The 20,754-nt window shown below is 59.1% G+C and overlaps 2 protein-coding genes across 3 annotated transcripts; one reads left to right on the top strand and one right to left on the bottom strand.

The window, feature by feature from the left end:
• Positions 1-1,036: 1,036 nt before the first annotated feature.
• On the top strand, positions 1,037-14,455 carry EPN1 (epsin 1). 2 transcript variants are annotated; one of them, XM_007467991.1, is made up of 11 exons: positions 1,037-1,303; positions 4,141-4,467; positions 8,156-8,405; positions 9,715-9,839; positions 10,209-10,283; positions 10,805-10,888; positions 11,472-11,775; positions 12,111-12,221; positions 12,323-12,409; positions 13,499-13,756; positions 13,840-14,455. In XM_007467991.1, exons 2-11 carry the CDS (start codon positions 4,240-4,242, stop codon positions 14,046-14,048), a joined length of 1,731 nt encoding a protein of 576 aa, XP_007468053.1. In that variant the 5' UTR covers positions 1,037-1,303; positions 4,141-4,239; the 3' UTR covers positions 14,049-14,455. The 2 variants fall into 2 exon arrangements, with proteins under 2 accessions (XP_007468053.1, XP_007468054.1); XM_007467992.1 differs by lacking the exon at positions 10,209-10,283 and having other exon boundaries at positions 13,840-14,437.
• A 322-nt stretch (positions 14,456-14,777) lies between these two features.
• LOC103089143 (vomeronasal type-1 receptor 4-like) lies at positions 14,778-20,614 on the bottom strand. The gene is given in 7 exon segments (XM_082931429.1): positions 14,778-15,172; positions 15,273-15,340; positions 15,561-15,593; positions 16,244-16,515; positions 19,792-20,048; positions 20,051-20,401; positions 20,404-20,614. Coding segments are annotated over 7 exon segments (1,587 nt in total).
• Between the last annotated feature and the right edge of the window lie 140 nt (positions 20,615-20,754).

Raw genomic sequence — 20,754 nt, 5'->3', positions numbered from 1 at the left:
GGGAGGGGACGGGGGAAGTGCGCACACAGACCCACACAGACACATGCACCCACAGACACAGAGGGAAGGGGTGGGGAGGGGGTGCACAGCAGGGCGAGGTCGGACCCCCACGGCCCTTCCCTGGAAGTCTCTCTTCCCTTATGCTCCCTTTCTCTCCCCTTCCCCACCGTAGAAACATAGCGTGTTTATATTTTATGGCCAAACTATTTTGAATTTTGTTGTTCGGCCCCGATACCCTGCTCTCCCCTTTCAGGACCACAGCTCCTGTCCTTTTGGCCTCTGGTCCTCTCCACCGTGTTCTCCTTGGTTTCTTACATAGTTGATTCTCTCCTTAGTCTCCCCAGACCTGCCCCCCACCCCGTGGCCCCTGTCCCTCTCCTACTCTCTGTGGCAGTTTCATATTTGCTAAGACGAATTTGCTCATTAAACATTTTGTTGTATTTTACTTTATGGAGCTGCTCTGTGTCCGGTGTGTGTAACCCCCTCCCCTCCAGTTCTCAGGGGTTCCCTTGCCCCCAGGCTGAGGCTTGGCCCTGGGAGGCCCAGCTGTCCGCACTGTTGATCTGGCACGGGCACCCGTGCCCTTGGCACACCCGAAGTGGCACACCCCGCCTGCGTGGCCTGCTCCTCTAGGACGGGCGTAGGGCATGGCCCCGGGGAGGAGGGTGCAGTGGACGGGCCCCCGTATGAACTGGGGAGGGGCGCATCCGGCTGGCCCTGTGGGCGCAGGAGTTCAGATCGTCCCAGGGCACCGCGGTGGGGCATGGTCTAGCGGGCCTGGGGCTACCGGGCGGGGGCGGTCTGGGGACGACGACGCGGTCTCTTCGCCTTCGGCCGAGCTCGCTGGCCGACCCCTCGGTGCGCCCCGCCTCTCCGTGCGCGTACCCGGGGTTTCGTGGAGGCGGGCGGAAATGAGGGCAGTGGCTCCTGGCGACGGTTCCCGCGCGCCGGAAGTGACGGCACGCGGGAGAGCGTGTCCTCGGAAGTAGCCACTGCGCAGGCTCGCCGCAGACGGGGCGGCTGGGCGGGTCGCGCGGCCACTTCCGCTTCCGGTCCGTCGCCTCCTTTGGTTGCTTCCCGTCCGCTCGGCGGCTCCCCTCCCCCGCCCGGTTCTCCGCGCCCCTCCCGGGCGCCGGGGCGGCGGGGCCGTCGGCGTGCGGCCCTCCGTGCGTCCGCGCGTGCGCCCAAGCGCGGCTCCGCGTCCGCCGCTCGCGGCTCGGCGCGCGCCCCGCGACACCGAGGCCGAGCGGGGGCAGGGGGCTGCCCGCCATGACCCCCTGGAGCGCGGCGTGAGGGGGCCGAGGTGAGCGCGGGCAGGGGCGCGGCGGGCGGGCGCGCTCGGGCGTCTCCGTGGCCTTTGTGTGCCTACTCCCGGCCGGCCTGGGCCGCCCGCGGCTCTCCGTCTCTCCCGCGTCTGCCTGTGTCTGTGTGTCAGCGCCGCTGCCTCCCGCGGGCCTCGCTTGTGCTCTTGTCCGCGTCTGTTTAGGCGTTTTTGCAAAGCATTTGTCTCCGTGTGTCTGTCCCGGTCTCGTTCTGTTTTTCTGTCACGTTTCGGCGTCTGAGGGTCAGGATTAATGTTGGTGTCTCCGTTCGCCAGGTGTTTCTAGGCTCTGTGCATCTCTCCCCGCCGTCTTCCCATCTCATTTTTGTCCTGATACCCGTGTCCTCCAAGCCCGAGTCCCTCTCCGCTCGTCTGTCGCTTGGTCTAGGGTCTGCCCCTAGACCCTAGGTGAACCTGGGTGAACCCAGGTTCTTGAGTTAGTTTTGGTGAAGAACCCGGCTCTGGAATCAGAGGTCCACTTTTTGCGAGCCTGTAAGATTTGTCAGGTGATTTATCACCAAACCTTAGTTTCCTAGTCTTTAAAATTAGTGTGCTTGTGTTTCCTGCGTAATAGGGCAGCTTTGCCTAATAACGGAGGTGATGCTTTTTTTAAGTGCCTAACCCTGGCGCGTAGTAAGTGTGTAGTTAACTGCTGGCAGTTCTGCTTTCCATTATTGTTTGTAGATTTTTTTGTTCCACACAGGTGACGTTTGACATTGTTTGATATCTGACTACCCCTTGGAGAATTTTGCCGTATGATTTGTCTTTTATTCGATTTAGTAATTCTCTTTGGGCTAAGCAATTTTGAAAAACGTAGTCTTGTTTTAAGCAGCGTTTGTGAAGTTTTAGTTTTGCTGTGAATGTTGAATATATCTTCTAATGCCCGTTAATAAAAACACGGTGTTAAGATAGCACATTTTCTGATGGCCACCTTTTTGGAAATAGTTCTGTGTTTTCTCTGACAATAATAGTAGCCAATGTTACTGAACTACTACCCACGGGGCGCAGTGCCAAGAACTTTATGTATCCATTGTATTTAATCACCAGTTCTGCCGGGTGGAATCTTTTCCTTCATTAAAGAGCTGAGCAAAGTGCATCTCAGGGAGGCCATAATTTGGACCCAGATTTCGTGTTCTCCATTTCTCTTGTCTCTTATTTCCCTGTCCCGGGTTACTGGCTCTTTGCGTTTCAGGGTCTCCGTCTTTTCTCGTTGCCCGCCTGCCTCACTCTCTTCCCATGTTTCTTTATCCATTTCTCGTGTCTTTGCCCAGCTTTCTCTGTGCCTCTTTTTCTTCTTTTCTTTCTTTCCCTTTCCTTTCAGTCTCCTACTGTTAGTTGTCAGATCAGCTCTCCGTCTTAGTGTGTCTGGCTGGGTCCGTCTTGGCACCCTGGCCATCCCTTTTCAGCTGTTCACATCTGTCTCCAAGTGCCTGCTCTCCTGTGTTCAAGACAGGGGCCAGCTGCCTCCCCTGGGACTCAGGTTGTAGGAGATCTCCGTAGGTCTCTGCCTGTGGCTAGCATGCTGGAAAGGTTGTGGACGGTGTGGTCAGAGCCTGCTCTGCAGCCAGGCTGCTCCGGAGGTGAGGCCTGTGCCTTGGGTTCCTCCCCTGTGAGGTGTTGTGAATCACGGTGCCATGGGGACGAACGGAGTTACCGTGTGTAAGGCACTCAAGAGCACGCCTGGCACCGGGCAAGGGCTGTGTGAGTGCTTGCTGTGACGGGCCTCACTGGCCTGATCCCCTTCTCCTCTTTTCTGTTTCTTTCCCATCAGTCTCCTCTCGGCACAGGTTAACTTAAAAGTGTGTGTTCTGGAGCCCAGGGTGGCCTGGGGTGGAGTCTGTGCCGCCACGCCTAGTGTGTGACCTTGGCTGAGTTACTTCACCTACGTGAGCCTCTGCTTCCTCAGCTGTTAGAACCCCGCCCGCAGTGTTAAATGAGATAATGGATGTCTCGTGCTCGAGGAGTGCCTGGCACTAAGCTGGAGCCTAGCCAGCGGGCTTGTTCCTTATCTCTCCTCCGCGAGCCTCCGCGTTGGGACACCTCGTCCCCCTGGCATACCCACTCCTGTCTATCTCTGCTCCCTTTGTCGGCCTCCTGCCTGTGTGTCCTTGTTTCTGCAGGGGATTCTGCCCCCCTCACCCCTGCTCCAGAGGTCTTTCCTGCCCTCCCTCCTTCTCTTCCTTCCTGCACGGCTTATTGAATGGCTCTTCCGGGTCAGCTCCTCTGATGGGAAAAGCCACGTCCAGACAAACGTGGTCTCTGCCCCCATGGGGTCTCAGGGCGGCCTCAGCTACAGAGTCAGACAAACGAGTAGAAAATCACCAGGGCGAGTGAGCCTACCGACGAGGCCCCCTGGGGAATGGTGGCTGTGGTGTCGGGGTGGGGCGTTCCAGCGGAGCCCGCGGGTGGGTGCGAGGACCTCGTGAGGGGGACTGTCTCATGACACCACCCACGTGGATAGCGCGTTTCCTGTGCAGCAGCCTCCCTCCAGTTTTCTGGACTCCGAATGAAGCCCCATCTCACAGAGGAGAAAACTGCGGTGCGGGAAGTGCCAGGCTAGGAAGTGTTGACTGGGGTGTGCCTCCTTCAGGCCTGTGGCCTGCCACTGCACGCTCTGCCTCGCTGAGCTGGGCCCTGGCAGGAAGGATCTGGGCACGACTGAGGAACTGAAAGGTGGATGGGGTGACTAAGGCAGAGGTTAACCAGGGCCAGAGCCTTGCAGGCCACAGTGGGGACCTGGTCCTCCACCCCGCAGGCAGCGGGGAGCCGGGTGGCCGCAGATCCTCCTTGTGTTCCCAAAGGTCCTCTCCTTTCCCCAGATGCGGTGACCTGCCAGTCCCTGCCGTGGCCTCCCTCCTCCCACCGCCCCGTCTCTGCACGCCCCGGGGGGCCTGCCCCCCTCCCCACCGCCAGCCACCATGTCGACCTCCTCACTGCGGCGTCAGATGAAGAACATCGTCCACAACTACTCGGAGGCCGAGATCAAGGTTCGGGAGGCCACGAGCAACGACCCCTGGGGCCCGTCCAGCTCCCTCATGTCTGAGATTGCTGACCTCACCTACAACGTCGTCGCCTTCTCGGAGATCATGAGCATGATCTGGAAGCGGCTCAACGACCACGGCAAGAACTGGCGGCACGTCTACAAGGTCAGTGCAGGGTGCAGAGCTGTGTGGGGGCGTGCCCACCAAGGGGTGTCCAGGGTCGGGCTGCCTTCCTGGCTTCCGAGAGGAACTGTTCTGTGTCTTTACGTAATTTATGTAAATCTCTCTCTTGTTCAGTGAAGGCAACAAAGAATTTTGGGCCTTGTGGTTTTTGAAGAGGTGACACATTCTCAAGACTGATGCACTTAGAAGGCCTAAGTGGGTGCCCAGTGTCCGCCCCTCCCTCAGCGGCGGCCGTGTCCCCAGCTTCTGTCCTCTGTGGTGATCTGTGCGTGGAGGTCCAGGCAGGTGGGCAGCTCCAGGGAGCTTTGGGGGCCGCGGACTGGTTCTGTATCTTGGTTGCGGCGGCGGTCCTGTGGCTGGATGCAGTTACCGGGACGCGAAGCAGCTTGTAAGGAAGAGCGCAGTTACCGCGTGGAAGCCGCAGCCTACTTGTAAAAAGGGAAGCAGGCGCACCTGTCAGGGGTCGTTTCTCGTCAGGACAGCAAAGACTTGGCACTCTTTCTTTATTTTAAACAATTTCCTGTCTGCTGTCTGGGTTGATCATGATTGATGTAGCCAGCTACCTGGTGCTGGATTTTTAAGTTGTTTGCAGTGTTTTGCTTTTACAAACAAGACAGCCGTGAATGTCCGTGTGTGTTTGCCATTTTCCAGAACTGGAATTTCTGGGCATGTGCCTGTGCCATTTTGATAAATGTGGCTAAAGTGCCCCCAGTGATACACGCACACGCTCCGATCCAGTGAACAGACAGAAGGACAGACCACAGGCTTTGGGTAGAGGGAACTCAGTTGCAGGCAGCGCTCGGTGGGTTTCTCGTTTGACTGCTATTCTGGGGACCTGGGGCCTGGCGTCCCAAGGTGGGTCAAGAAGTGGTAAAGGGCCTGGGCTGGGGCAGGTGGCGAGGCCCCACCCCCAGCACTGCGGCCTCAGGCCAGTCCCGGGACCTCCCTCTGCGGGAGAGTCCGACTCCTGGGGCCCAGGGGTGTTGGTGAGTCCTTTTGTCGCTGTTCCTTCGGTAAAATGGCAGTTGAGGGTCTGCTCTGTATGTGGTGGTGGGCAAGATGGGTGAGGCCCCTGGTCTCGTGGACGCGGACTGGGGCATGTCTGTCCTCCGGAGGCTGGGGTGGGTCCCTGGTGGGTTCCAGGACGAGGAGCCTGAGGCCTGGAGAGGTGGCGCCGCTTACGTTCCAGCCGCGATCTGAGGCCCGTTTGCTCTGGCTCCTTTCCACGCCCCTCCCTACAAGCCACACCTGGGTCTTGGTCTTGGATTCGATTGAGTCATTTCTTGTGAAGGGAAAGGGCTGGGGAGCTGGGGAGCCTTTGTGTGAGGTCGGGGGGAGAGGCAGAAGCTGGGTGGGGAGGGGGCCGGGCCAGGTGGGTGAGGGGAGGTGAGTCCTGAGAGGCCACAGGTGGCAGGTTCTTTGTGGGCGCAGAGCAGCAGAGGTACTTCTTCCAAGTGGGGGAACTGAGATGCAGAGGTTCGGGACCGCCCTCGCTGTGGTGGGGCTGAGAGGGCCGTCCCTGAGCCCACCCTCTTGACTCTGGGCTGTGTCACCTGACTTCGCTGAGGAGTGCAGGGTCTCAGTCTTTATTTTTGAAAGCAGGGGTCAGTAAACTACAGCCCACGCGTCACACCTGGCCCTGCGCCTATGTTTGTAAGTAAAGCTTTATCACACGTGGCCTGGTGCAGGGTTGAGCTCTCAGGGCCGGGAGTGCATGGCCTGAAATGCTGGCGGGTTTATCACCCGGCCCTTTACAGAGAAAGCTTGCTGACCCCTGTTTAAGTTGATGCTCGCATTCTGATGGCCCGGGACATCCTGGACCAGGCTGTTTTGGAAACCTGTTTTCCATCGAGGCGCAGTTCTGAGTGCACAGCCCGGCTGGCTCTTAGGTGTGTGCACCCCTTTGTAGCCACTGCCCAGGTGGAGATAGAGTATGTGTCCCCGGGAGGCACCGTGTCCGGCCTTCCGTCTGCTGAGATTGTTCCAGGCGTGGAGTCCTGTGGCCTGTGATCCTTGGTGCCTGCTGTCTTTTGTCTTTGTTCACCGTCACGTCTGGGGGGTTGACGTGTGGAGCAGCCACTCATTCGTGTATGTGGCTGTGTGTGGGGGGCTCCTGTCATATGAACACGCCACGGCTCGTACGTATGTATTTCCCCCCTGTGGGGTGTTTGGGTCACTTCCATGTTCGCAGTCTTTAAACTGCAGTTCCAAAGTCCCCAGAGCTCTGAAAACGAAAGTTTTCAAGTCATTTGGCACCAAGGCCCCATCTGGACTGTGGTGAGGTTGTTTACCTGGCATTTGAGGGTCCCACAGAGCGCGACCGTTGGTGTCGCCCTCCTCTGGGGGACTTCTGTCACACGTGGTGTGTGCAGTCTTTATGGCGGAACTCGTGAGAATTCTGAATTCCGAACACCGTTGGCCCAGGAGTTCTGGAGCCTGCCTTCCACACGCGGATGCGGTGTTACTTCTTCCCATTCTCCCCTAAGGCGTAAACATCTCTTGGTCAGTTAAAGACTAATCTCTAGTTACAGAGGTGAATAGTGTCAACACACCTTCAGGACCCATGCCAGATACAGGTCAGGCTCCCTGGGGAGGCTGAGGAGATGTGACCCTGGTGGATTCCGCTGCTGTTCCGCTGCGGTTCAGACAGCTTCCCCGGGGTGGCCTGCCCCTCCCTCTGTTTTGTTCTGCTCTAGACCTAGGAGCCCTGGGTGGGTCTGGGAACTCTGGGAGGCCCCTGGTGTCACCTGCAAAATCTAAGGTGTGCCCTTTTCCTGAGGACAGTGGCCATGGCCTCCCACAGAGCCTGAAAGGGGCCAGGACCCCTCGCCTCACTCCCCAGACCGCCTGGATTCCAGGCTCTTCAGACCACAAAGGCCTTGCCTGGGGTGAGGAGTGGGAGGGGGGGGGTGGTATTTCCTATTAAACCTTGCTGAAAAGGGAATTTGTTCCCATGTCATAAAATGCAGACGATCCCAAAGTGCTCCCTCGGAGCACCCAGGCCTGGACGGGCCCTGCCGGCACGGCTCGGCACGGCGTCTCCCTCCTCCACCATTGTCTTCAGATTGCGCCGGGGCGGCGTGAAACTTTATGCTTGGGATGACACTTTCCAGACTCACAGGGTGCTAGAGAAAGCGGGCGGATGTGTCGTGCACTGGGCATCCCGAGCGGGTCCTAACAAGCTGCCTTCCGGCCGTGTGACCTTAGATCTTCGTTTTAATGAACAGAGCAGGGTCTGCACCGCTCGCTTGGCGATCCCTACGTGGGCTGCGGTGATGCACTGGCCGTCTCCGCTTTCCCGGTGTTTATTGAGATACGCGTAGGTCACGTAACACACGATTCACCCTTTTAAAGTGCACAGCTTGGTGGCGTTAAGCACATTCATGGTGTTGTGCAGCCATCACCCCACCTAGTTCCAGAATATTTTCGTCCCCCTAGACAGAAGGGGGGATCTCCCTATCCCACTGAGAGTCACCCCCAAGTCCCCGGGCACACTTTGTGTGTTTGCCTGCCCGGACATCTCCTGTGCATGGACTCTCGCACACTCTGCTCTTTGGGGCCCGGCTTCGGCCACCCCTCGTGGTGTTTTCAAGGTCCATCCTGGTGGCAGCTCGTGCTGCGGAGGGTGTGGGTGAGCTGGGCCTCGGGTGACAGTGCGTCCCCCCTGCAGGCCATGACGCTGATGGAGTACCTCATCAAGACGGGCTCGGAGCGCGTGTCGCAGCAGTGCAAGGAGAACATGTACGCCGTGCAGACGCTGAAGGACTTCCAGTACGTGGACCGTGACGGCAAGGACCAGGGTGTGAACGTGCGTGAGAAAGCCAAGCAGCTGGTGGCCCTGCTGCGCGACGAGGACCGGCTGCGGGAGGAGCGTGCCCACGCGCTCAAGACCAAGGAGAAGCTGGCGCAGACCGCCACGGGTGAGCCAGGGTGTCCGGGCCCGTCCCCTGCCTGCGCCCTTCACCTGCGTGCTTCCTCTGGTCTGTCTGGGGGCGGCCCGTGCCTGAGACGGAGTGCGCGGTCCGGAGGAGGTTGCTGCCACCACGGGAGCTGTGCTCAGGCAGAGGGCAGGGGGCTGAGGCCCTAGGTGGCTGCACAGGACGGAGGAGGGCCAGAGCGGTGGCGAGGGGGACTCGGCTGGAGTTGGAGGAAGTGTAGGTGCTGGGTGGCGACCAGCTATTAGGAGGACAAGAGGTGACGTAGAGGAGATAGAAAGGGCGTCCTCCACGATGGGAGGTCCAGCTGTGTCGGGAAGCTTTCAGTTCTATATATGGGTGTGCAGGATCCTGAGTGCTCCTGGGAAGGGCCTTTTATGCTGGGACTGGGTGGGTGTCGAAGGTAGAAACATCCCCCAAGTGGTGTCGTGAGCGCAGGTGGAAGCGTTCGAAGCGGGAAGGGTAGAGATGGGAGTAATGCCGAGAGGTGGGCCTGGCAGCTCTACCTGGCAGCTCTCCGACGGGGGTGGGGGTGGGGGTGGGGGTGGGGGGCTGGGGAGGCGGGACCGTGGAGGAGGCCCAAGCAGTTTCCAGGTGATGGAGGTGGTGTCTTGGTAGGTAGTCAGGATGGAGAGGCAACGTGTGATGGTGAGCGCTCCCTGGCCGGCAGGAGCGAGCCTGGCCCGTTGAGGGAAGGCTGGGCGCTCCCTCCTGTCTGGGCCCATGTCTTCTCTCCATCCTTTCCTCATTCGCCCCTTGTCCCAGGATGGGGCCGGGGCCAGGTGTGCAGGCCGCTCCTCCCCCGGCATCCATGCCGCTGGCCCCAGCCCTGGAGACTGAGGCTCCAGGCACCCCACTGGGGGCTGTTGGGAGCTTTCCCACCTGGGGACCAGGGAGGAAGGCCCTCCATCCCCCTGGGGCCTGAGATGGGGCCCCGAGACAGGCCACAGGGCATCTCTCATCTCTGACCCAGTGCAAGAACTTAGCTCACGGGCTCAGAGGTTCCCCAGGGCCCTCCCTCTTTATCAGCAGACCTTTGTCTTGGGCCATCAGGGCTGTCCTTCTTTGACCCTGTCCTTCCTGCTGGTGGGGCCGCCGCACCCCTCCGTGGGTTTGCATGCACACCACACCCCCTCCCTGACCATGGAGCCTGGGGTCTGGGTCCCACTGGGGATCTTGGGGGAGGGAGGCCAGGCCCGAGGGGAGGTGGGGGGGTTTCAGACTCTGCCAGCCTGGCTGCCTGGGCCATGTGGTCCCCTCTTCCGTCTGGGCCTCAGCGTGTGTGTCCCCTCAGCCTCCTCTGCAGCCGTGGGCTCGGGACCCCCGCCCGAGGCAGAGCAGGCCTGGCCGCAGAGCAGCGGGGAGGAGGAGCTGCAGCTCCAGCTGGCCCTGGCCATGAGCAAGGAGGAGGCCGACCAGGTACGGCTGGGCCACAGGGCGCGGGGCTGACCGCCGTTCTGCCGTCCGTCTCCACGCCTCGCCCTCAGCCTCTGCCTGCCCCTCCTCTCCTGGTCTCCCTCCTCTGCTTGCCCTCTGCCCCATCTTTCCCCGCTCCCTTTCCTCTCTGGGTGCTTGGCCTTCCTGGCCCTGCCCAGCCCGGCTCCCACCCACACCCTAGGCGTGTCTCTTTGCTGTTCTTCACCAGTTCGGGGGACTACGTCTGTGTGTGTGTCTCTTGCTCTGCCTGAGCCTGGCTCTCTGTCTCCATCCTTGTGTGTGCACGTCTCTCTCTCCCCGCCTCTGGGCCCCACCTGTCTCCCCCAGCCCCTCACACTCTCTCTCCCCCAGCCCCCGTCCTGCGGCCCCGAGGATGACGTCCAGCTCCAGCTAGCCCTTAGTTTGAGCCGTGAGGAGCACGATAAGGTCAGAGCAGCCTCCCCACCCCGAGGCTCCCCTGAGACCCTCCCCAGGTCCCCGCCTCCTCTCATTCAGTGGGACCTTGTGTCTAATGGGTTCCCGGAAGGATACCCAGCACGTGAAGCAGATGCCTTGTGGCTGCTCTGGGTGGTGAGGGTGCCCTTCTCTCTCTCCGTCACAGCCCCAGGGCTCCACCACCTTCACCCCCTGCAGAAAACACCCGGAGTCAGGCGCCCCGTGCTTCCCCAGCCCGTTAGAGCAGAGCAGCCCGGCCCTGCCCGGCCCGGCCCAGCCCGTCCTGGCCCCTGCACAGCACCCTCTCGTCATCGTCCCCCCCGCCCCGGCCTGAGACCCCGTGTCCCACCCCATCCCACACATCGTCCGCATCCCATTTTAATTTTCAGTCGCCATTGTCTGGGTGGGAGGGTCTGGGGCTGTCCATTTGGGGGTGGGGTAGGGGGAAGTGCAGTGTCAGCCCCGTCGCTCAGTCTGACCCCTCCCCTGCCTGCTGCTTCCGGCCGGAACAGGAGGAGCGGATCCGCCGTGGGGATGACCTGCGGCTGCAGATGGCCATAGAGGAGAGCAAGAGGGAGACGGTGGGCCAGGAGGAGGTGCGTGTGGGGGCCGGGCCGGGCCTGGCGGGATAGCGTGTCCAGGCCGGCCTTGTCCAGCGGCCTCATCAGTGTCCGACGCAGCCCAGGAGGATCTCGGCCCTGCCCTGCCTGCTCCCCTGCCCCTGGGAAGGGGTGTGCAGGGTCTGTGGGGGCACCTCCCACCCAGAGCGAGCTGGGCTACCCCTGGGACGCGCATGGGGAGTTGCGGGTGCGGGGCCGAGGGCGGCGGCTGCGGCCCTTGTCCTCACTCTGTCAGGGACTGGTCAGCGGCCTGGGCTGGGCGGGAAGCGGGTGTGTGGTGCTGCAGAGCCAGCCGACTGCTGTGTGGAGAGTGGACGGAGGGGCTGGGGGGAGGAGGGCCGGGGCGGGTGGGGAGGTGGACAGGGTGGAGCGTGCCAGAGGAACAAGCAGCTGGGGGTCTGCCCCCGCTCCCATTCTCTCTGGGCGCTAGGAGGTCCCCTGGGGGTAGGTCTGCCTCACCTTGACGCCACTGCCCCTCCTGCTGTGTGGCTGTCCTGTCTCCCTCGGTCGGGGTCTGCCCCACTCCCCATTTTCTCTTTGTTCTCTTTCTTCCCTGCAGTCGTCCCTCATGGATCTTGCTGACGTCTTCACGGCTCCGGCTGCTCCGCAGGCCGCGGATCCCTGGGGGGGCCCAGTGCCCATGGCTGCTGCCCTCCCCACGGCGGCCCCCACCTCGGACCCTTGGGGGGGACCCCCTGTGCCTCCCGCTGCTGATCCCTGGGGTGGCCCGGCTCCTACACCGGCCTCCGGGGACCCCTGGAGGCCTGCTGCCCCCGCGGGGCCCCCGGTTGACCCTTGGGGTGGGACCGCGGCCCCTGTGGCTGGAGAAGGACCTACCCCCGACCCGTGGGGGAGCTCAGACGGTGAGTGCCCGCTGCCGCCCTGGCCCTGCATGTGGCGTGCAGTCCTGGGGTGCCCGGAGGGTGGGTGCCCAGCGGCTGTGGGGGCTGTGGGGGGGGGGGCCTGGGTGAGGCACGCTCAAGGCCCCTCACCCCACCCTGGCCGGGGGCCACTCGGGGGCCTCAAGGCTGAGGAGGGCTTTGCCGGAAGCAGGCGCCTGGCAGTGTGAGCCGCAGGGCTGGAGGGTGGGGACGCGGTGGGAGGGGCCAGCTGGGGAGGGGCCTGAAGCCTCGGGGCTGCCTGGCTTTGGGGGGCGGGGTGGGCTGCCAGCCCCTCACCTGCCTTCTTCCTCACGTAGGCGGGGCCCCAGTTGGCGGACCCCCAGGCTCTGATCCCTGGGCCCCGGCCCCGGCCTTCTCAGACCCCTGGGGGGGGTCCCGTACCAAGCCCAGCGCCAATGGCACCGCAGGTACTGGGGGGTGGCCCAGGGCGGGGGCCGGGCCTCGAGTGTGGGAGGAGTGGCGTCGCCTGGGCCCCTGGGGAAGCTGAGGGCACATCCTGACCCCACAGCGGTCGGGGGGTTTGACACGGAGCCCGACGAGTTCTCCGACTTCGAGCAACTGCGCACAGCCCTGCCGGCCTCTGGGAGCAGCACGGGTGAGTGTCCCCCACAAGCCTAGGATCCTCCAGGCTGGGTGGCTGCTTGAGGGTTGAGACACAGCAGGATGGCTGCAGCCCCGAGGTGGGCCCGGCCCCCAGGGCTCCCCCAGGGCTCTTGTAACAGCGTGACTGAGGTGGAGCTGGTCGTTCACCCTTCGTAAAGAGGAACTTCTTTGTTTTCAAATAACTTCAGACTTAGAGAAGAGGTGCAAAAATTGTACAGAGAATTCCCTTTCTTCAGTTTCCCCAAACGCTGCTGTCACCCTGGAATGTTTCTTGGAGTGCAGTGCAGACAGACTCTGGGGGCTTCCGGGCGGTGTGGCGCCTGGACTGGCCTGATGGCTGCCCCTCCCTCTGGGGACCGCACACCTTTCCTCACCTGCCCACCGGCGTCCTGGGGCAGGGGTGTTTGTGCGCCCCCTCTTCCTGGAGCTCCGAGCGCCTGTCTTCCGGCCAGAGTCCGGGCTGGCCCTTGTGTCTGCAGGTTGTCCCTGGGCTTGTTCTCAAGGTGAGATCCCGAGTCTATGTGGTGTTGGGGGCTCTCTTCATAGTGCCCACCTCCCCACCCTGGGTAACATTCCTTCTGGTCCCTTGGTTTTTCTGCGTCTTCGAGTGCAGCAGGCTTTGTGGAGGGAGCAGGCCTGGCACTAGTGCCTCCCCCACCCCAGGCTGACCGTAGGTTGCCATCCAGTCTGCAGGTCTCACTCTTCCAGGCTTCTTTTCAGCTACATGTATGCATGTCTTTCAGTATCAGACGGGGTTCTTAAATCTTAAACAAAAAAATCAGGCCTCACGCTAACGGCACATCACCCAGTCTCCTGGGAGGGTGGGCACCTGCCACTGTCCCCCCCCTGCCCCACACCGCGCGTCCCCTCCAGGCAGTCATGACCCGTCTTGTGAGCTTCCCGAAAGCGGTGCTGTTCTGCTCTCACCCGCTGGGGTCGGTCCCTGACCTGGAGGCTGTCAGAGGGTGGTCCTCCTGACCTTGCCTCTTGGCCTCACACCCGCATGGTTTGGCTCTGGGGCCGCCTCCTCAGGGTCCCCACGGCAGCCTCCCCCCTGAACCCCCTCTGCGGCCCCTTCCAGGGGAGCTGGAGCTGCTCGCCGGAGAGGTGCCTGCTCGCAGTCCCGGTGCCTTCGACATGAGCGGGGTCGGGAGCTCTCTGGCTGAGGCTGTGGGGAGCCCCCCGCCTGCAGCCGCCCCGACGCCCACACCGCCCACGCGGAAGACCCCTGAGTCTTTCCTGGGGCCCAATGCCGCCCTGGTGGACCTGGACTCGCTGGTGAGCCGGCCAGGCCCCACGCCGCCAGGAGCCAAGGCCTCCAACCCCTTCCTGCCGAGCGGTGAGTGTGGCCCGGGAGCAGGGGTGCTGGCCCGCCCGGCAGACCCCTGACTTGACTCCGCTCCCTGTCGTCTCCCCCTGCAGGAGGCCCGGCCACCGGCCCCTCCATCACCAACCCCTTCCAGCCCGCGACCCCCGCGACACTCACCCTGAACCAGCTCCGGCTCAGCCCCGTGCCTCCGGTCACTGGAGCGCCGCCGACGTACATCTCTCCCCTTGGCGGGGGCCCTGGCCTGCCCCCCATGATGCCCCAGGGACCCCCAGCCCCCAACACTAATCCCTTCCTCCTATAATTCAGGGCGGGAGGGGGCTTCCTGCTACCTGGGCGACCAGTGTTGTGAGTGCATGTGAAGCGGGGGACCCCTGCCCCCACCCCAGCGTCCTTCCCCCTCCTGGGGCCCACTCACACTACACCGTCTCCCCCCATCCCCGACCCTGCCTCCCCGGAGAGAAACTGGACCTGGGGACGGGGAGGGGTTGCGGCCGGAGGGGGACCCCTGCCCACGGCATTAGAAGGGGGAGGGACAGCGGGGGGGGGGTCCCCCCACCCATCTCCCTCCCTCCCAACTCCTGACTGGCCCCTCAATCAGTGTTTGAGCCTCCTCGTCCCCTCATGCACCCCTCGGTGAATCCTTGGTGATGATTTTGGCATCTTCGGGAATAAATGGCAATTCTTATGGGCGCGGTGCCCCGAAGTTCCCATTCATGGTTTCTGTGACCCCTTCACCTGGGGCACCCGGGGCTCCGAACCCATTGGCCTCCTGGGGGCAGTTGGGAGCTGGCGCCTCGTGGAAGCCTTGATTTCCCTGACCCTCTGGGTGCCGTTGGGTTCTGTGCTGAGGGAAGGAGGGGGCACTGAGTCCTGGTGGAGCTGCCCTTATGAGGGTCAGGAGTCCCTCTGGGGAGCTGACGGTGCCCTGGGCTGTGCCATCGGACAGCACGTTGAGGTTGGGGTCCAGGGCTCATGAGTTGTCAGTGAGGATGGGGGAGTCCTTACCGAGGCGGCACGCACTTGACACACCTCAGACACACTCCAGCCATCCTCCTGTGCCCAGCGTGGCACCACTGGAGACCCGCTTCGGCTGCTGCTGGCTGAGCTCGGAGACCACAGGTGCCTCCTGCTGTTTGTTCTCTAGGCTGGGCCCCAGGGGGTCTGCAGGCCAGCCGGCAAGGTGAAGCCACTGTCGCCCCCAGGAACAGCGAGCGTCGCCTGGTCCAGGCCCCGTAGTCCCGCAGTCCCGGCTGGGTGATGGGGGCTCCACGTGGGCTCCCTCCACGCTCGTGGGGTCAGGTCCCCGCCCCGGTTTGTTCTCGAAGTGATTCCTTTTAACAGCTGGCTCAGGGGCACTGGGGGACTCCATCCCATGGGCCGGGCACCGCGGGATCAACTGGCCTTTGTTCTTTCCCAGGAGGTGCCCTGGCATGGGGCGAGCGAGGGCACGGGTACATGCAGACCACCAGGGGCCAGAGGGTGCGCCCAGGCTGGCCTGCACTGACCTGCCTCCAGTGGCGCCCACTTCCCACGGTGTGGGGGGGTGACTGGGGAGCCTCAGACACGGCTGTGGCACAGTGGCCTCGATGGGTCCTAGAACAGGAGCGAGTGTACAGGTCAGAGGTGGGAGTTAGAATCAGTGGCCCTGGACTGGTCGGGCCAGGCTCCCTCCTGCGCACCTGCGGTGATTGGAGCTTTGTGGGATCCAGATAGTTGGAAGAGGGGACCACCACCTTTCCCCAAGGACGGGGCCCAGGGAACTCGGTCCAGTCGGTTGGTTCAGGACTCAAGGTGCTGTGTCTCTTGGGCTTACGGGGTGTGGGGGGCGGGCTCCTGGCCACCTGGACTGTGGGAGTGGGGAGGTGGCCCGGGGGGGGGGGGGGGCAGTTGCCAAGGGCAGGGGTACCATCCTTGGGGGCCATCCTGATCCCTGCTCCTGACTCTCGGGCTCCTGAGCCCTCCTGTTCCAGTCCCGGGGTCCCCGAGGACCCTCCCCCTCCAGACATGAGCCAGACCCCCTGTTTCACTGGGTGTGATGCCGCAGAGCCTGCCCGCCACCTCTTAAAAAATGCAGAGGAAGGCAACGACGGGAACGTGGGACTGTAGTTTACGCTAGTGGAAGGGTTTAAAGTTAGAGACTGCAATCTTTCTGGTGGTTTCCTTATTTGTCAGAACGAGGAGAAACCACTACAACCCGGGCAGCCACGTGCCCGTGAGGCAGCATCACCTCCCGGGCGTCCTCCTTTTCATTCCTTACAGCGTGAAGTACACAGGAGCTCCAGAACCTTGGGTCTCCTCGTGTATCACGCTTTCTAGAGTGTTCCGGCCACCATCTCAGTGGGAGCTGCCGCCTGAGGGCTCCCGCCCCGTAGGCCCGAGCGTTTGGTCTGTAGTGACTCGTCCCTTCCTGGTGGTTCACGCCCGCCGCCCGGGCCGTTGTGCGTGCGCCTCCAACCGGACGTCTGTGTCCAGGGGGTTGAAGGGACAAGCCCCCACCCAGGGCTGTTCTGGTTTAGGGTCGGGGAGCGGCTTGTGGGCCTGTGGCCAGCAGGTGGCGCCAGAGACCGAGGGCGGCGGGCGCGGAGGCGACACCGGGCAGCTGGGCGCCAGCGTTGGACACGCTTCGTCTCCCAGGCACCCTGGTCCCCTGTGCCCGTCTGCACGTACGCCCTCAGCACGTCCCCACACTCACCTGCACCCTCCCTCTCACCTGTCCCTGCAGATGCCCCCTTCTCACGCATGTGCACATCGGTGTTGACCGCCCTGCGCTGCACAAGCTCACGGGGTTTCAGTCTCACCCCGTCTTAATTTTTCTCACACGGAAACTCCAGTTCAGGCCCAGACTCGGCCTCAGCCAGACTCTGCCTTTGCCCCACGTTTCCTTTAAAGCAGAAATACTTTTCAGAACGGTCTGCCCTCTGCAGAACGCCCGTCCGTCTCCTGCCACACTGGAACCAACGCCCTCATTCCTGCTTTCAGTCGGTGTAACCAGCCCTTTACTGTGCGGGAGTGAAACCCACACACGTCAGCTGATGCCCCAGTTCAGGGGTCAGCGCCCTGTGGGCCCTGTGGTCGGAGGGTGGAAAGGGACGCTCACTGTGTAAATAAAGTTTTACTGGCATGCAGCCACACCCGTCGTCTAGGGCGGCTTCTCCATACAAAGGCAGCGTTAAACAGGCGTCACAGAGACCCTCCGGCCCGAAGTATTTACTACCTGACTGAGAAAAAGCTTGCTCCCAGCAGCTCCTTGTACTTTGCGGGAATTCTAGTGCCTGCCAACCATACCAGCTGAAAGCCCACAGGGTCCCCAACCCCCGGGACAACCATAGGTTTCCCAAGAGCTTTTCAGCAAGCTCTCTTTGCTGTCTTTCGTTTCCTGTTGAGCGTGTCTTCCTGCTCTTATTCTACTACGGCGAATTCTTTGTTTCATCCACATCAGTTTACTTCTGTTCGAACACATGATTTCCAAGAGTACTATTTAACGTTTGCTCCTTAAAATACGATTTTAACCGACGTTTTCAAGCACACAAAACTAGATAACAGGGTCATCAGTCGCCCCCCCCCCCCCCCCCCCCGCCTCACAGCTGGGGAACTCTTGTCTACCCTCAACCATCGTTTACATTCAGGAGACCTAGTTTCCTCTACACACCCCCTCGCAGCCCCTTCCCCTGGAGAATTTTAAAATGATAATTGTACCTTGGCTGGGAACAGTTTGGTGTTAGTGCATATATGGGGGGGAGGGGACCCTGTAGCAGTTAACCCGACACATTCAAAGGGGAATAAACAGTGGGGGAGAGGTTCACAATAGGACTATGGCGGAATTGCTTCTGTGTTGCCTTTCGGAATGTTCCAACTGATGACTTCAAATCGCCTCACTTCAATCACGCTGGCAAACCTGATTAAGCCTCATTACCTTCAATCATTATAAAGGCAAATGACGATTATTTGAGAATGTGAATTAAACAGAAGACAAATACTAAAAATGGTACCATGATGGATGTAGTTTAATCTCCACTCATATCCCCTTTCCCTGGATGGCACACCTGCAGCGACAGACTCACCAGTCTCTAAAGAACTGCGCCCCACCCATAGCAGCAAACTACTGACTGGTAGAAAATATTTGTGAATCTTATACTGAAAAGGATTTAATATTCAAAATATATAAAATACTCTGAAAAACTAACAACAAAACCAACCCCAGGGTTGGGACTTCCCTGGTGGTGCAGTGGTTAAGAATCCACCTGCCAATGTAGGGGACACGGGTTTGAGCCCTGGTCTGGGAAGATCCCACACTGGAGCAACTAAGCCCATGTGCCACAACTACTGAAGCCCAGGTGCCTAGAGCCCGTGCTCCACAACAAGAGAAGCCACCGCAATGACAAGCCTGCGCACTGCAACAAAGAGTAGCCCCCACTCGCTGCAACTAGAGAAAGCCCATGCACAGTAGCAAAGACCCACCGCAGCCAAAAATAAAATATAAATAAATTTTAAAAGCCGACCCCATACAAAAACGTGCAAGGACTTGAATAGACAGTTTTCCAAAGATAAACTGCCAGTAAATACTTGAAAAGATGCTCAACATCATTAGCCGTTGGGGAAATGCAAATCAAAACAGTGAGACAATGTTCATTGCACCACTATTTACAATAGCCAGGACATGGAAGCAACCCAAGTGTGCACTGACAGATGAATGGATAAAGAAGATGTGGCACACATATACAATGGAATATTACTCAGCCATAAAAAGAAACAAAACTGAGTTATTTGTAGTGAGGTGGATGGACCTAGAGTCTGTCATAGAGTGAAGTAAGTCAGAGAAAAACAAAATACCATATGCTAACACGTATATATGGAATCTAAAAAAAAAAAAAAAAAGGCTCTGAAGAACCTAGGGGCAGGACAGGAAGAAAGACGCAGACGTAGAAAATGGACTTGAGAACATGGGGAGGGGGAAGGGTAAGCTGAGACGAAGTGAGAGAGTGGCATGGACATATATACACTACCAAATGTAAAACCGATATCTAGTGGGAAGCAGCCGCATAGCACAGGGAGCTCAGCTCGGTGCTTTGTGACCACCTAGAGGGGTGGGATAGGGAGGGTGGAAGGGAGACATAAGAGGGAGGGGATATGGGGATATATGTACACCTATAGCTCATTCACTTTGTTATACAGCAGAAACTAATACAACAATGTAAAGCAATTATACTCCAGTAAAGATGTTAAAAAAAACAACAGTGAGATACCGCCTCACACCTGCTAGGATGGATATAGTCAAGAAATGGAAAATAACAAGTATTGCAGAAGATGTGGAGAAACTGGAATGCTTGTTCATTGCTGGTGGGAATATAAAATATTGCAGCAGCTGTGGGAAAGTTTGGCGATTTCTCAGAAGGTTAAACATAGAGATACCATATGACACAGCAATTTCTCCTAGGTATATATCCAACAAAACTGAAAGCAGGGATTTGACAGATACTTGTACACCCATGTTCATACCAGCACTAATCACAATAGCCAAAAGATGAAAACAACTCAAGTGTCCATCAGTGACTGAATGAATAAATGAAATCTTGTATGTACATAGAATGGACTAGATTTCAGCCATAAAAGCGAAAGTTTGATATCTGCTACAAGGTGGGACAACTTTGAAAACATTTCAGTTAGAGAGACAAGGCAGATGCAGAAGGACAAATACTATATGACTTCACTTATATGAAGTACCTGGAACAGGCAATCCATAGAGACAGTGAGTAGAATAGAGGGCCCTTTGGGCTGAGAGAAGGGCGAGTGATTCTTTTAATGATACCAAGTCTTGGGTATAGGAAGTGGTGATGGCTGTACGCATTGTGAATGCGTTTAATGTCACTGCATTATACACTTAAGGATGGTTAAAATCATAAGTATGAAGTTATACATGTTTTTAACAAAGTTTGTAACAATGGGTAACTGGTAAATGATGACTAAATGTAGTAATTGTGGATGTTATAGAAACTGACATATACATTTAACATTTCAACCGTGATTTCAACAACTCCCAAGCAGACCCTAGGAGTTCTAGGATCCCTAAGGATCAACAGGAAGGGGGTAAAAGTGGGGAAACATAAAGCCAAAATATGAATGGCCTGCATTAACCACAGATGAGAATCTATAAAAGTAGTGGTATAAAAAACGAAAATGGAATTTAGTGTGTAAAAGTTGACAAAGGTGACCACCAGCATTAGGATGGTGTGGGTGGCTCTGGTCTCCGGGGGACATTTGTGGTAGCCAGTGGGGGTGTGAATATACTGCACTCTCCCGTGGGTCTGTGCAGGAGAAGCACCATGTAGCCACTGGACCAGATCATGAGGCCAATAAACATGGCATCAGAGATGGACCACAGGATGACAATGTCTGCAAAGGGACTTGAGGATGAACAGAACCACTGCCCTTGGTTGTCGGTTTCATTTCCCATGTACTGTGGACCAGTGACTGTCACAGAAACAAAGATATTCATTAAGACCCTAAGCACCCAGCAGGTGCAACAGGAAGGACCAATGACCTTGGGGGCTCTACTGCTGAGCATCATCCACTCCCCTCCCCTGGGGATGAGGGTGAAGAACTGATAGGTGCTCAGGATACAGGTGGAGCACAGGGTGGTGCCGCGAGCCACTCTATATAATATACAAATTTACACCCAAGACTGGACAGGGAGTTCCTTGAAACAAAAGCTGCCCCTTTGTGGGGAGTCCCAGAGGAGAGAAGAACCAGGAAATTAGCCACAGCCATGTGGGTGGGCCTCTGCTTGTGGCCAAGCAAGATTGGAGAGATGCTGTGGAAGAAAATGATGACATTGGCCAGAGACCCAACTGCTATCTGTATAAGATACATGGTTTTTCAGAGCTGCCTGGTTTGCAGTTCTTAGGACATCTTTCTGAAAAGACATGGAGAGGGCTTCAAAGTGGCCTGAAGCAGAAAGGAGGCTGTGCTGGCGTTGACATCAGCAGCCTTCTTACATAACCAACATTGGG

This window comes from Lipotes vexillifer, unplaced genomic scaffold (genome assembly GCF_000442215.2).
Source record: "Lipotes vexillifer unplaced genomic scaffold, Lipotes_vexillifer_v1.1 scaffold1223, whole genome shotgun sequence".
In the NCBI taxonomy this organism is placed as follows: Eukaryota; Metazoa; Chordata; class Mammalia; order Artiodactyla; family Lipotidae; genus Lipotes; species Lipotes vexillifer.
This window is presented reverse-complemented; position numbering and strand designations above follow the sequence as displayed.